Source organism: Myxocyprinus asiaticus, chromosome 37 (genome assembly GCF_019703515.2).
Source record: "Myxocyprinus asiaticus isolate MX2 ecotype Aquarium Trade chromosome 37, UBuf_Myxa_2, whole genome shotgun sequence".
NCBI classification, from domain to species: Eukaryota; Metazoa; Chordata; class Actinopteri; order Cypriniformes; family Catostomidae; genus Myxocyprinus; species Myxocyprinus asiaticus.
This window is the reverse complement of record NC_059380.1, coordinates 11,900,765-11,915,133: the sequence shown is the minus strand read 5'-3', so window position 1 is coordinate 11,915,133 and position 14,369 is coordinate 11,900,765. Positions and strand designations below refer to the sequence as shown.

Genomic DNA, 14,369 nt, shown 5'->3' with positions numbered 1-14,369 from the left:
CATTTGTGTTGAGCAGAAGAAAGAAAGTTATACACATCTGGGATGGCATGAGGGTGAGTAAATGATGAGAGAATTAAAATTTTTGGTTGAACAACCCCTCTATCTTTTTGAGGTTTAAATTGATGATTTTACTTTGAGATGGGTGGCAGAGCTCATTTCATGATCACAGGTGGGAAAAACAATATTAACAGAAATTGTAGGTGAATCTTGTTAAGGTTATAAAAAAGTAAAAGTTAACTTAATGTTATGATGTAAAAGTGTATAAGAAAATATATATATATTTTTTAAATTCCAAATACTTTGTAGATATTTTCTAGAGAATAATTTCCCCTCTGTCCCACTTTACCAGTACTACTTTAAAAAAAATCTGGAATTTGGTCAAAGAGGGTCTTCAAAGGTTTCACTTCCCAGTATTGAATATTTCTTCCTTTTTGCTTTTGACTAAGGTAGAAGACATCCTAAGCTTTCTTTAAAGGTATAATGTTAGGTTATGTGGCGTTTGGATAGTTAGTTTTGGAGTTATAAAAAAGTATTTTAGTTTAGTTTCAGTTTTTTCCAATAATTTCAGTTTCTAGTTTTGTTTTAGTTAACGAAAATGATTTTAGTTCATTTTCATTTTCGTTAACTATAATAACACTGCCTCTATGTTTTTGCAGAAAAAGTATCGTGATTTCAGACTACAAGGTGTGTTGGACTCCACTCTGAACAGCAAGATGTATGAGACGGTGAGAAACAGGCTGATTCTTGAAGAGGCAACAGCATCTGTAAGAGAAGGAGGAATGCAAGGAATATCCATGAGGGACAGCGATGAGGCAGATGATTAGATCCTGCCGAAGACAATTAGGTGTGGGCATTTCTGTCAGCCATTTTTATCGTGGCCTAAAATTATGCATGTACACCGCTGTCTATCACTTGTACATGTTTGGATGTTATTAATGTCATGTTTAAGGACAGACAAGGGACCAACTTCAATTAAAATGATGGAACTAAAAAGTATATTATTCTCAATTCAGATGACAAAAAACAAACAAAGAAAAGAATAAAACAGAAGAATTAAAATAACTGACACTGTTCAATTTTATTTGGGGGAAAAATGGTAAAATGTCTGAAATCCATACCTAAATGTTTTTAAGCAATATGGAGTACCATTTGTAAACAATGTTGTGTGAGATGGTAAGGAATAATGGTTGTTGTGTCCCTGTTCAATGCAAATCGTATGGCGCTTCTTAAACGTATTGTAAATACATTAATGGTACATAACTGTGCATAGACCTTTTACTTGTTTCTTTTGGAGTGTAGGCCAACTGACTTGATTGTATGAACTTGTTCAGATGTTTATATATTCAGCTCACTTCCACAATAAGTCAATAATCCACAATGTGTTTTTCACCCAAAATATTTTTTTTTTTAACGACTTAGGTAAGGTGATATGTTTGTAGGTGTATTTTAGAGATGCAATATATTCCAATAGCTTATTTGTGATATACTTTGAAAAATTCTAAATTTTAAAATGTATTTCTTCTCTTAAGCCTTTTGTTGAAACAAAGCATTTAGCACAGTTGCCAGTTTTCATCATTGCTACTATTGTTTTGTGTATATAGCGCTTTGAATTCCCTTTGTGAAGTAGCTGCATGCCCCAGTTGTTGGAAATCTTATCTGAAACCTTTTGATTTTGTGGAAAGTAACTGGTTGATTCATCTTGCTTCTGCCTTATATGCACCTACAGATGAAATGCAAGAAATCGGGCTTACAAAAATAAAGTGATTCATACTCATATTTCTCTTTTTTTGTTCTTTTATTATTAACAGCAAAATAAATAAAGGTCGCAATGTTTCAGTCAAGCCAAGTGTACCGCTGGCAACCCCTGCTTGGTGTACGCTGGCTGGAGTATGATTCATATACCTTCCTTATCTGTAACAGGTACTGATAAATGCAGATAAATCTAAAGATAAATTAAATTAGCCCCAGGATTTTTACACTCACCAAATGCAACACAGGCTTCAATTAATACTTTGTAACAGTCAACAATATTTGCACACAACCATGACTTTCCCACTCCACACACCCACCCACTACCAAGCCACCAAAAACAAGAAAACAAGAAAAGGAGATTAACGTTTTTGGATTAAGTCATAGCTCATCTTCAGTGCCAATATTTTTGGACAGAAGGAGATTGACTGACCAAAGATGACACAGACCAGTCCCAAGACAGATCTTCTCAACCAGATTAACATTTTTCATAAGATTTCCAAAACAAATCCGTCTGGTCTTCAAGACAATAAATATAAATCAAGGAATTAGATAATAATACTGTGACAAATTAAATGAAGATGCAATATTTTAAATATATCATAGATTGCTTGAAAACACATCTGCAAGGATAAGAAAAACAACCAAGACAAGGTTTAAAATACCGGTTCACTATCATACAAGACTTGAAAACAGTGACATGATGACAGCAATCTATATATATTTTTGAGATGCATGCATTTATATCTTTACAAACTACAGTATATACAGTGGCCCAAAATAAGTATTTAGACACTTCAATCAAACTTAAAGTTGCATATATTTAATTGCATTAGATAACAAAAAAGCAACCCAAGTATATCTGCAAACAATTGAAAAAGCCATTTATTGCAATAATTTTTAGGTGATTTTTACTGGATGCATGACGTCAGTTGCTTTGCCTAAAGCGTTCTTGTGCTTTTTTTTTTCTTTAAAATAAATGTCACTTGATCTTAAATATGCTATCTTTTCTAACACAATAACTTTGATAAATACAATAGATATTTTCCACTTCTTTATGACCCTACATAAAGATACATTTTGTTACAACCCTGAGGAAGATTCTCTAATGTATCATTTCATGTAGGCTGACATTTACATAGTCATCTTGTTGCATTACATTAAATGTAGTGTCCATTGGCGCATTGTTAGGTATAACAGAGGTGAAGTGTTTCGTTTAACCCCCTGGAGCACTGACTATGGGCTGTATTGCAGCACTTAGAGTGAGAGAAAAGAATGGAAGAGCTTTAACTAGGAGATGGAAATTGCCTTTTCATCTCCTTACTCTTTACGATCCAAACCCACGGATACAATTTGGTTTGTTTCTTGGTGACGGGGCACAGGGCAGGGAAAGACAAATGAGAGAGGCCCAGTGTTAGAATATATTCTTGTGGCCTGCCACTGTGACCTAATTGTGGGAATGTACGCTTTCTCCGATGCGCCACTCTCGCTTTGATTTCAGTGTAATCAACAGTGGAAAGAAATGCTCTGTCGCCATGCACCGAGTGCCATAAGAGGAGGCTTGGATATCATACATTTAATTTCCTCATAAATCCTGCCGCAATGCAACAATTTTGAGAGGGAGAGGGCCCAGTGACAGATTAATAGGCAAGGAGATTTATTCTGGCACGATCTGAGCTGTTCTGGCTTTTAAGCCTCTATCAGGTTAGGAAATGGGAATGGTAAGTGTATCCAAATAAAAGATTCTCCAATTGACCGTCACAACACGAACTGGCCCCAGGTTGCGGGAGAGGGTCTTGGAGACGTGGATGCAAGGCGGGCCCCGACTTCAAGCACAGTGTGTGATGTAGTGGGCAAATGAAAAACAGAAATTGCAGACACAAATACACAGACAAAGTAGCACAAATTGTGTGCCAACGTTGTGTTAGATTAAACGTTTCAATTCAAGGCCCACAGCGTGTGTGGTTTCACCCTGACTAGTGGAAGAGTTGTCAATGTGTGATAAGCCGAAGCCATAACTCTTACCTAGGTTATAGCCGACTGTTCTCAGAGGTAGAACTGCTTGTGTTGCGGGATTTGATGGCAGCTCACATCTCCAAGTAAACCCTCTAAGTAAACAGGTAGATGTCAGATCCCTTCAACAAGGACAATTTAAAGCCTCTTATGGTTTTTTAAACCAACCCACAACCATCTTATCGCCGCATTAGGACGGGAGTACAACGGGACTGATTATTTTTTTTTTATCTTTTCAGTGAAATGAATAGCTTAATGTTTAAAGCAATCACGCATTATGTTCAGCTCATGGGAACACCATCAGGTTTGGAGTGAGAGAGAGACAAATCAAGATGAAGATGATGATGAGATGATCATCCTGCTATAATCAAAAATGGCTCAGAGGATAAAGTGTGTCATATCTGGCCATGTGAATGGAATTATGCTGAGATCTTACTGTGCCTTACCACTATCTTATCTGCCCTTTTGGGTGGATGCATTGAAATTACTAGAAACACATCCACTACCAGTAAACGTTTGGACAAACTTGACTAAATGTATGCTTCTCATTATCTTAAAAGGCTTTTGATCTAAAGGCTTATGCTTAAATGCTTAAAATTAGTTTTGTAGACAAATGTAAATTGTGCCACAAATCGAAGTGTTCATTTGTGAATTTCTCAACAAAACTAAAAAAAAAATCATCTTTTTAAATGGATGAGTTGGAACAGAATAGTAAAGGAAAAGTAGTCAACAAGTGTCCAGCATACATGGAAAATCCTTGAAAAAGCACCCAGCTGATACATCATGAAGTTTAGGTTGAGTGAATGCCCAGAATGTGTCTGATGTATGTTTAACCTGTAAACCACTTCCCTCGTTCCAAACCTTGATGTTTTATTTTTTCTGTGTTACACAAAAGTTATTGGTTACACTTCACAATAAGGTTCCATTCGTTAATATTTGTTAATGCATTCGGTATCATGAACAAACAATCAACGATATGCTGTTTTGTTTTGTTTTTTGAAAATGTTTGTCTTTTCATTTATCATTGTAATGTTAGTTAATACAGTAAAAAATACAGTGATTCATTGTAAGGTCATAGTGCATTTACTAATGTTAACAAATACAACTTCTGATTTTAAAAATGTATTTGTATATGTTGAAATTAACATTAACCAAGTTTAATAAATGCTGTAAAATTATTGTTCATTGTTAGTTCATGTAATATAATGTTAACAAATGGAACCTTATTGCAAAGTTTTACCAAGTTATAGAGTAAAAGTATGGGTTTCAGTGAGGCACTTACAATGGAAGTGAATGGGGCCAATCTGTAAACGTTAAAATGCTCACTGTTTAAAAATTATAGCCACAAGACATATCGCTTAAAATCACTTGTTTATCTATTCTGTGTAAATTTTTCTATTTCTTTGCCATGACAATGTAAACCCTAAAACTACCGTAAGAATTATGATTCAAACACCTTTACAGCTCAAATAATACAGAAGAATTAACATACATGTATGTGCTTTTATAAAATATTAGCTTCACAGCTTTGCCTTTAAAACTCTAAAAATTGTCCCCATTCAGTTCCATTGTAAGTGCCTCACTGTAACCTCATTTTTTGCTGCTTCTTTTTTATTTCTTCAAGAAAATGAGAGATAAGTCAAAATTCTTTTTTTGTGTGTGTGTGTGTGTGTGTGTGTGTGTGTGTGTGTGTGTGTGTGTGTGTGTGTGTGTGTGTGTGTGTGTGTGTAAATCAACATGTGCTGTGAATTAAGCTTAACTTACATTGAACCCAGAATATTCCTTAAAGAAGTAAACTTGTTACTGATTCTACTTTTACACAATAAGTTGAGTAAGTGAAATAATGCATACAAATTTAAAAGTAATGGCATTTTATAAATGCTACTGCATGTTACCATGAAATGGAATGAGCTAGTCATTACTCATGAATTACAAATCCATGGTGTTGCGTTGTACTACATGGCCTCTCAACAGTAATGTCATGTGGGAGTCTAATAACTTAAGGCATCTGAACAAAGAAACACAAATATGCTTCAAATAAGTTTAAAGTGGATAATCAGGCCCTTAAGAGCAATGAGCTCACATCCTCTGCAGCCAATCAAATCTTATTCCCATTCTACACTCATCCATCTGTTCTTCGAGCCTGAAGTGAATATGATAATGTACAGCCTTACAAGACACGTCGCCTGCGTCTCGCCATTTCTTCCATCCCCATAGCACTGGAGGGGACATTCCCTTGTCCATTTTGTGGACCATATTAAATTTGGTCGACAGATGAGGGACGTGAATGGTGAATAGGAAGGTGAAGTAGGGTTACTCAGGTTGCCCTGCACCCGCGGCTTTGTCAGGCTTCCTCGCCATTGTTCTGGAAAAAGCATTCAAACCTTTTGCTCTGAGCATCAAAGGTGCAGTTGAGTCCTCCCTCGCTTTGGAAACCACCGTGCCATTCAGAGCTGACATTAAGGAGAACCAACTGAACATGCACATGGGTCAGAAAAATAGAGGCAGTTCGAATGAGCAGGAGCAAAAGTGGTTCACTCAGCACTTGAAAGAACGTTGGGACTTGAAAAGGAAAATGGAGCAGAAAGGTGCACTAAAAGACAATTTAAAAAAGAAAAGAACTGGCTAAGAGAGCATGCACTAGATAGGGAGTGATAGAGAGACGACCACACAATAGCAAAAAACTATTGAGGAAATACTGTGTCCATGCAAATGTTTGGCAAATGTGCAGATCTGAGTGATGGTGTCTTGTGTCTATGTGTGTGTTCTGGGATGCTGATGAGAGGTGAACAGACAGGCAGTGAGGTGAGCGGTGTACAAAGGGCAGGTGAGAAACAGAGGCTTTGACGGCTACTGGAATGCAGGCAGGCTTCAGGACAGAAGTTCTGGCTGACAAAAGGACTCACTCAAGACCGCAATAAAACAAGCCATTTTTTGCAGTCCACAGCAACTCCCTGACAACACAGCTTTTCTACTTCATTGCCGTTTTCTTAGCAACTTCGACAGCTACTTTCTTTTTCTCTTACTATTGCTATTTTATTTATTTATTTCTTTTTAGGTTGTGTTTGTTAAAGTAAGCATATTCCTTTTAAAACAGTGATGTGTTTAGGCACCGAAGCTGCCAAAATATTTGCAGGGACGTGAAAGGTTTACCTGGGGATTCAAGAATATGGTTTAGTGTGAATATGCTTTATCAGACCCTCAAATGGATGGATGGATGGATGGATGGGTGGATGGATGGATACAAATTTGGGTTACAGTGAGGCACTGTAGAATTATGAAGTAATCAGTCTAGAAATGAAGGATGTTCCCTAGAACAAAGTGTGGCAAAATGTGTCTCTGGAGGTGTGCTAGTGTTTTGCTCCATCTCTCTATCTCCCTTGTCCTGCAATTCTAACCATTCTTAAAATGTTATATCACTTTCTTCCTCATGTCATCCTTAGTACGAACATTTACACATGGGATTTAAAAGCTGCTAAATTCACAGGTGTCATTGTTATAATATTGTAAAAAAAAAAAAAAAAATGATCTTATTGTAAAAGACGTATGCTTTTCAGTTCTTTTCTATAACTGTAAACCGGCATAGTGATTTGCGGGTATAATGAATTAAAATAGAAATGTCATCTTAAAAGCAGTTACATGAAGTAATTACACTGTAAGTTTAAATGACTTACTTACGTTGCACTTTAACACATGAATGTAGCCTATAGCTAATGTAAAATATGACCCATGCCATGACTGTCTTAATTAGGATGTTCACTGAGTGACAAATTTAACAAACAAGAAAGTCTACATCAAGTTTATAAAAGCTGCTATTAGTCACGAAAGACAGCTGGCGCAATGTGCAGCTCAAACTTGACGCCTATTTATGCATCTTGGCAGTTCCTCCTGCACACTCGATGACATATCGGGTTAGAAGTTCCACTTCCACCTATAAAGCCGAGGACGAGTGTCACTGTGATCACTTTTAAGAGAGACACGCTGGGAAGCGTCGAGTTTAAAACGTGCGCCTTTACAAGCGCAGTCAGCATGTTAGAGATGATTGGCCGTGTGCCTCAGACAATAGAGTAATAAGAGCATCGTTGTTGAAGGAATGTAGGTGTGCTCATTTTAAGTTTTCAAAACTTTTTTTTTTTTTTTTTTTTTTAAACACAGCTTTCTTTTTTTTTTTTTTACTGTACAAAATAAAAAAAAAATGAAAAACTTTGGTAAAATCCTAAAGAAATTAATACGTTTGATTTCTGTTAAATTTTACATAGTCATTAGGCTTTAAATTAATAATAACAAAAATAATAAAAAGTTTTATTTCGTTTTAAAATTCTGTATTTTCTATGGCATTTAGGCGCGCCATAATACACACACACACACAATTTGTCATGTAAATTGTGCTCCGTATGTTGCCGTTTAAAGCCTTCTCTGCTGCGGCTGCAGGTGTGCGTAACGGGATATCCAATTCACTTTTCCTTATTTAATATCACCGACATCAATTCGTGATGACATAGGCCTAATAACAGCACGACTGCATCAAATAACAAATGACGAACGAATCATAAAAACTTTCCATAACAAACACGTGATGTAACTGTTTAATATATTTTTATTTTTTTTTAAGTGAGAAACATTAATGTAATTTAATATATATATATATATATATATATATATATATATATATATATATATATATATATATATATATATATATATAATAATAATAATAATAATAATAATAAAACAACAACAAAAAAATAAAAAAAATAAAATAAAATAAAAAAACAATGCAGAATTTTAAGTCAATATCTCCAGGCGACGCTGTGTGAGCAACTGAGCCATATTCTCCTCACAGTAAAGATAATCACTGTTTGAACTTGAAACGCTTCTTTTCGGGCTTTTTGTAATAATTTGTTGTGAGTCTTAAGTGAAATAGTCTGCAAACAAATGAATTCAAGCTGGCCCTCTTAAAAAAAGACGAGAGGGCGTCTGGTCATTGTAGCAAGCACACAAATCTCTGGATTCCAGCAAACTTCTTATACAGCTTTAAAAGGGGCTTTTTCATTTTGTGCTATACCTCTGGCCAGGCTAAGTCTTTTCTTCCCTCCTTTAATCCTTCCCTTTATTTCAGAAAAACACAAAAACAGGTTCCACGCAGTGCTTTAGTGGCTAAAAGTGAAAGAGCTGCTTCTTTCGGGGCTGAACTCCGAACCGCGCTGGAAAATTGGTTCCTCTGAATAGGTTAAGGAGGAAAAACGTTTAATAGGATCCGAGGGAGGTTCTGCACTCGCAATCTGTTCTCTAAACAGGTGGAAATGGGACCTGCTCAACTGTACAAATAGTAAGTATAAACCAGCATGGAAAAGCAATTTCAACGACAAGGATTAGCAACTTGCGATGACAATTGAAACTAGCCGGACGGTCCCCAAATCCTTCTCATTAAACCAACCTGAGCAACACCTTTTTTTGATTAATCAAATCAATCAATCAATCAATCAATCAATCAATCAATACTCTGAATATATGAAAGTCGAAAATAAAAATTACAGTGCTTTAAAAAGTGGTCATTTTAAACATTTAAAACAGATATAGCCGATTTATTTTGATCCTGGAACGTTTTACCCTGATAAATATTATGCCTACATACCCTATATATAGGCATAATATTTATCAGGGTAAAAAGTTCCATATATATATATAATTTTTTTTATTATAATTTTTTTTTAATCGAAAACAAGCACCCTAATATTATAATAAAATATTAATAATAAGATCTAGATTACTGGCAGTTTTCTTTCAATACACTCCATCTGTACTTCAAGGATCCTAAATGTGAACTGTGCTGTGGGTGTGTGACAGACGATTTGGGACAAGAAACTTAAATAATAATCTATAGTAGTATCTGTCATGCATACCACCCCCGTGGTCATGTATAAATGAGCTGTAAGAGAGGGGACAGTCCTGGTGATGGCGTTTCCTTGTCACCCTGATAAGAGCAAGAGCAAGTGATGTCAGCTAAGCGCTCCAGACCGTGATCTTGCGCTGATGAGGACGTCTGCGAGTAAAATGTGACAGTGCAGTCACGCAGTTACCTTTGAATACGTCTGCTGTGCGCTTTGGAGAAAAGGTAAACTATACAACATCGATTCTCTGGCGTAAGTTCACTGTAAGATTTTCGCAAGTGCTGAATAGGAATCGACTCTGGGAGGGGTTTGTCTTATTCTCTGCTTAACGAGCTCTGTAATGTCCTGTTAATTTTGTGTGTACTAGTTAATGAGCATTAATCGGGTACCCCTGGATGCTATTGTTCTGGGGATGGCCATTTGAATGCAAATGGCTGACACTGTAAAAGCAAGGTGCTTATTAAACTGGTGCGTGTCCTGGCTTCTCTGGAATTCAACAGGAGAGGACGGGGCGGCTGGTCGATGCTCACACCAAGTTCGGTAGGAATGGCGAGTTCTCTCCCTCTGGAAGCAGTGATGTCCTGCCCGAGACTAGACGACAGGAGCGGGGCCACGGCTGCACCCAAGTCCCTGGCCTTTTCCATCGACAGAATCATGTCCAAGACTTCGGAACCGAAAGCCGCCACGGAAGAACGCAGAGGACTTGAAGGATCAGAAGGGAAGAAGTCGGTCGGCTTGTGCACCCCTATTCCCTGCATGATTCCAATACAGCCGTTCAGCTACGACCTACACGCCAAGGCTTTAATGAACTATTCTGAGTTTTGGAAAGTTAATTTCAGGGGAGCACTATGCACTTCAGCGGCGATGTGCAAATCCAGTTGTGGCGTCTGCAGCAAAACGGATTCAGGCATCAAGCACTCTGTATTGCCGGGGACCCGGGTTATCAAACCCCAGGTTATACACCAAGCGCTGGCTATGCCCACCAACGGATCGTTGTGTTATTTCAATTACCTGGACTCTGCTTATCATCAGTCCGAGCTACTGAGCGGACATTTATTTTCCTCAGCAATTGCAAACTCTCAAGCACAAATAAGCGCACATCAGAAGCTCCTCTTGCTGGAGAATGCGAAACTTGCCTGCGTTTCACCCGAGAAATTCCCCACACCTCAGTACCCACATAAAGAGCATCTGCCTGGACAGCTGGACCAGATTGTGTGGGAGAATCACAGTTTGACTGAGAAGAACGGAGTGAAAGCGCATAGCAAAACGAATAACTGTGCTAACGACGGGAAGCCCAAGAACTTCACGTGTGAAGTTTGTGGAAAGGTAAATTGCAGAATGCATCATTTGTCAGTTTCAAAGGGATGTTGGAGAGTACATGCACAAATAATAATAATAATAATAATAATAATAATAATAATAAAAAGACCTGATATCATGTGATTTATAAACTAAGCCCATTTTGTTTTTCTTTTAAAGGTCTTTAATGCGCACTACAACCTCACGCGTCACATGCCGGTACACACAGGCGCAAGGCCTTTCGTATGTAAAGTATGTGGGAAAGGTTTCCGCCAGGCCAGCACATTGTGTAGACACAAAATAATTCACACACAGGTAAGTAAATTACAGGACATAAATTGTAATTTGTGGTTTTAATAACACGCATAGCCTAAATATTTATATGTGTTGTGTATACGCTAGATGTAATTTGTGACCCATATTTATGACTCCGTTCACAGGAAAAACCTCATAAATGTAACCAGTGTGGAAAAGCTTTCAACAGAAGCTCGACTTTAAACACACATATACGCATTCATGCGGGCTACAAACCATTCGTCTGTGAATTTTGTGGAAAGGGCTTTCATCAAAAAGGTAAGCATTCAATCTCTGAATTTTCCTTAATGATATATATATATATATATATATTAATTGTTAGAGGAGGCGGAGCAAGGCCTTACATAAGATTAAATGAGATCAATTTAAACACGATTTGTCAGTCTGATGGTAACAACATACTTACATAGGCCTACAAGATTTTAACAATTGGTATGGGTCAAGACACAGACCTTTCACTCCTTTGTACGCCGACAAGTCTCGACTGTTTCGGCTTTGATATTAACTACGTTTGACAACTTTTTGACTTCAACATACAAAGTGCTGATTAAGGAAGGCTTGAAAACGAAACTCTTCGGTTAAATGTAACTTAATTGTGAACTGTTGTTGACCTTTGATGGGGGAACATAACTTATTGCAATTCTCTTTGCAGCTGGAAATGCTTTCGAATACTTAATTCGTTTCTATTGTTATTTTTCAGGTAATTACAAAAATCACAAACTGACGCACAGTGGAGAGAAACAATACAAGTGCTCAATCTGTAGCAAAGCCTTCCATCAGATCTATAATCTCACATTCCACATGCACACACACAACGACAAGAAGCCCTTCACCTGTGCAACCTGCGGGAAAGGCTTCTGTCGGAACTTTGATTTGAAAAAACACATACGGAAATTGCACGATAATGCCAGTTTATCTGCCGGAAACGATTCTTCCAGAGGACACCAAAACTAAGACGTGAACAGCCTTTGACTGAACATGGACTGATGAACCTGATGAGGATTTTTGTGGCGCATCATCCACCGACATGAACTAAAATGAACGGGATGGGAGAAATCACATCATCGAGGAATTGTACATAATAAACCAGAATAAAATATTATTTAATGAAACCTCTCCCATACAGGGCTGTCAAGCAATTATTTGCAGACAAGATGAAATGAAGGCATTTCATAAATAAACACAACCTATGTGTAAATAAAAATGTTTGATAAATTTGTACATTTGTTGACGATTGTTGACGCAGTAAAGCACATATGCTAAAATAAATTCGTAAAAATACTACAATAATGTCGGATCTTTTTAATAGTAGAAAAATTCACTTTCAAATGTGTCATCTTCATTTAAAATGAGTCTGCCTATATTTCACGTGAAGTTTAATTGCTTAAAAAATATTCGAAATGTAGGCCTATTCTTCATTGGGTTTCACATGTTTTAATGGTTTAGGAACTGTGCAAAAATTTCATTTTAAGGTAAAAATGATTATTATTATTATTATTATTTTTTTAAATAGGCTTTATGTTGAAGTCTTTTTATATTTTAAAGGAATTAAAATTGGAAAACACTGTCACGCAAGATTTACGTTAACATATAATTTGCCTTCATAAACAAAAATGAAGGCGATTGCGACAAAATTGCACACTTTTAAGAATATAAATTAGCCGCAGTAAATTGGACACAAAAATCTCATAAGGTATTGTGATTTCACAGTTTAGAAAAGTTGAAGGAAAAACATAACCCATGCATCAATCACATATAATAAATGTGACAAACAAACAAACAAACAAAAAAAGCTACAAACAAATCGCTATTTATCTACAACATAAAGTCATTCAGTCCACAGTTAAAATTAAAGCTCATAATGACATTTCTGGTGGACTTCAAAGCCCGTGCTTTCACTCATTTGATACACGACACTGCCTCTGTGACCGTACACTTGACTTCAGTTTAATGGCTCAAATTATCAGATAAAACATGGACTCTTGAAAACCTATTACGTTAATCAACCAAAAAGCCTCAGGGGAAGCGCCAGCGCATCAAGTCGTGTTCATCAGAAGGTGGAAAATGGACTACACTTCTCCCACCTCTCCTCATCACCTCAGCTTTAATAAACAATAATGTATTCCGCGCACGGACCCTGGAACAATATTATTCTTGCACGCTAACAGAAATTCTGATGAGAGACAAGCGCGTGATCCCAAATCTCAGTCTTCCAATTACAACTCAATTAGCAATTATGCCCACGTCTGGGACCACGAGGAAGACTAATATTACGAGTTGAATGGCCTATTCACCTCCTTAGAGGCAAGATTTCTAAAAATGTGTTTGAACAGAAGTGTCTTTATTTCATTCGACTGCATCCGAATGTCGTCCCGTGTGGATAGGCGTGATTTTATAAAACAAGATATCATGATATGTTTCAAGAGGAATAACCAGGTCTCGAGAGCTTTACAATTTGCAATATATTGCATACATTTAGTCTACAACAGACATCCTAATGCATATTTACCGTGGAACATCATATTTTCTTTTTCGAGGCAAGCGAGAAAATAAATAAGGTAAATTAATGTTTAAAGAGACCGCTGCCCTGGATGATAAAATGCTATAAATTCACCAGTTAAAATAATAAAAACATTATTTTCTTGTAAAAAGTAATAATGATGTTTGGTCTACTGCATCAAAAAGCAGAGGACGGGAAAAGGATTAGGCTAATTATGATGTATTTTCAGAGCAATACAACGAATGTTCACTGCAGGTTGCAGTACATTTCTATTAATTTCTACAATACTTTCTATCGAGAATCTATATACAATTTCCCCTTTTACGAGTGGGGAACCCCTATCTTTAGTGAATTCGATTTTATGGAATCTCTCACAATCTAAGAAAATTCTTACTGGCATTAAATTCAGCTTAAATTATTAGAATCAAACCTCAAGACTATACACACACATGTATATATATATATATATATATATATATATATATATATATATATATATATATATATATATCGTACCCTAATGTCATACATGTCAGCTAATCACTCTTGATGCTTTGACAACGATTGCTGTCCTGTTACGGTGGATTCATAATGAAACAAAA

At 36.6% G+C, this 14,369-nt stretch overlaps 2 protein-coding genes across 21 annotated transcripts in view; both read left to right on the top strand.

Annotated features, from left to right (window-relative positions):
* Positions 1-1,774, top strand: part of LOC127427958 (calcium-dependent secretion activator 1) — a 167,003-nt gene extending 165,229 nt beyond the window's left edge. For all 19 annotated transcript variants that reach the window (XM_051675951.1, XM_051675941.1, XM_051675938.1 and 16 more), the window contains one exon: positions 657-1,774. In XM_051675951.1, the coding sequence (XP_051531911.1) occupies positions 657-824 (168 nt within the window). In that variant the 3' untranslated portion in view covers positions 825-1,774. The remainder of the gene's footprint in view (positions 1-656) is intronic.
* Positions 1,775-9,007: 7,233 nt separating this feature from the next.
* LOC127428009 (fez family zinc finger protein 2) lies at positions 9,008-12,507 on the top strand. 2 transcript variants are annotated; one of them, XM_051676043.1, is made up of 5 exons: positions 9,008-9,091; positions 10,154-10,979; positions 11,133-11,267; positions 11,393-11,525; positions 11,968-12,507. In XM_051676043.1, the coding sequence occupies exons 2-5, from the start codon at positions 10,176-10,178 to the stop codon at positions 12,219-12,221; spliced, it is 1,326 nt and encodes a 441-aa protein (XP_051532003.1). In that variant the 5' UTR covers positions 9,008-9,091; positions 10,154-10,175; the 3' UTR covers positions 12,222-12,507. The 2 variants fall into 2 exon arrangements, with proteins under 2 accessions (XP_051532003.1, XP_051532002.1); XM_051676042.1 differs by lacking the exon at positions 9,008-9,091 and adding an exon at positions 9,748-9,877.
* The last annotated feature ends 1,862 nt before the right edge of the window (positions 12,508-14,369 follow it).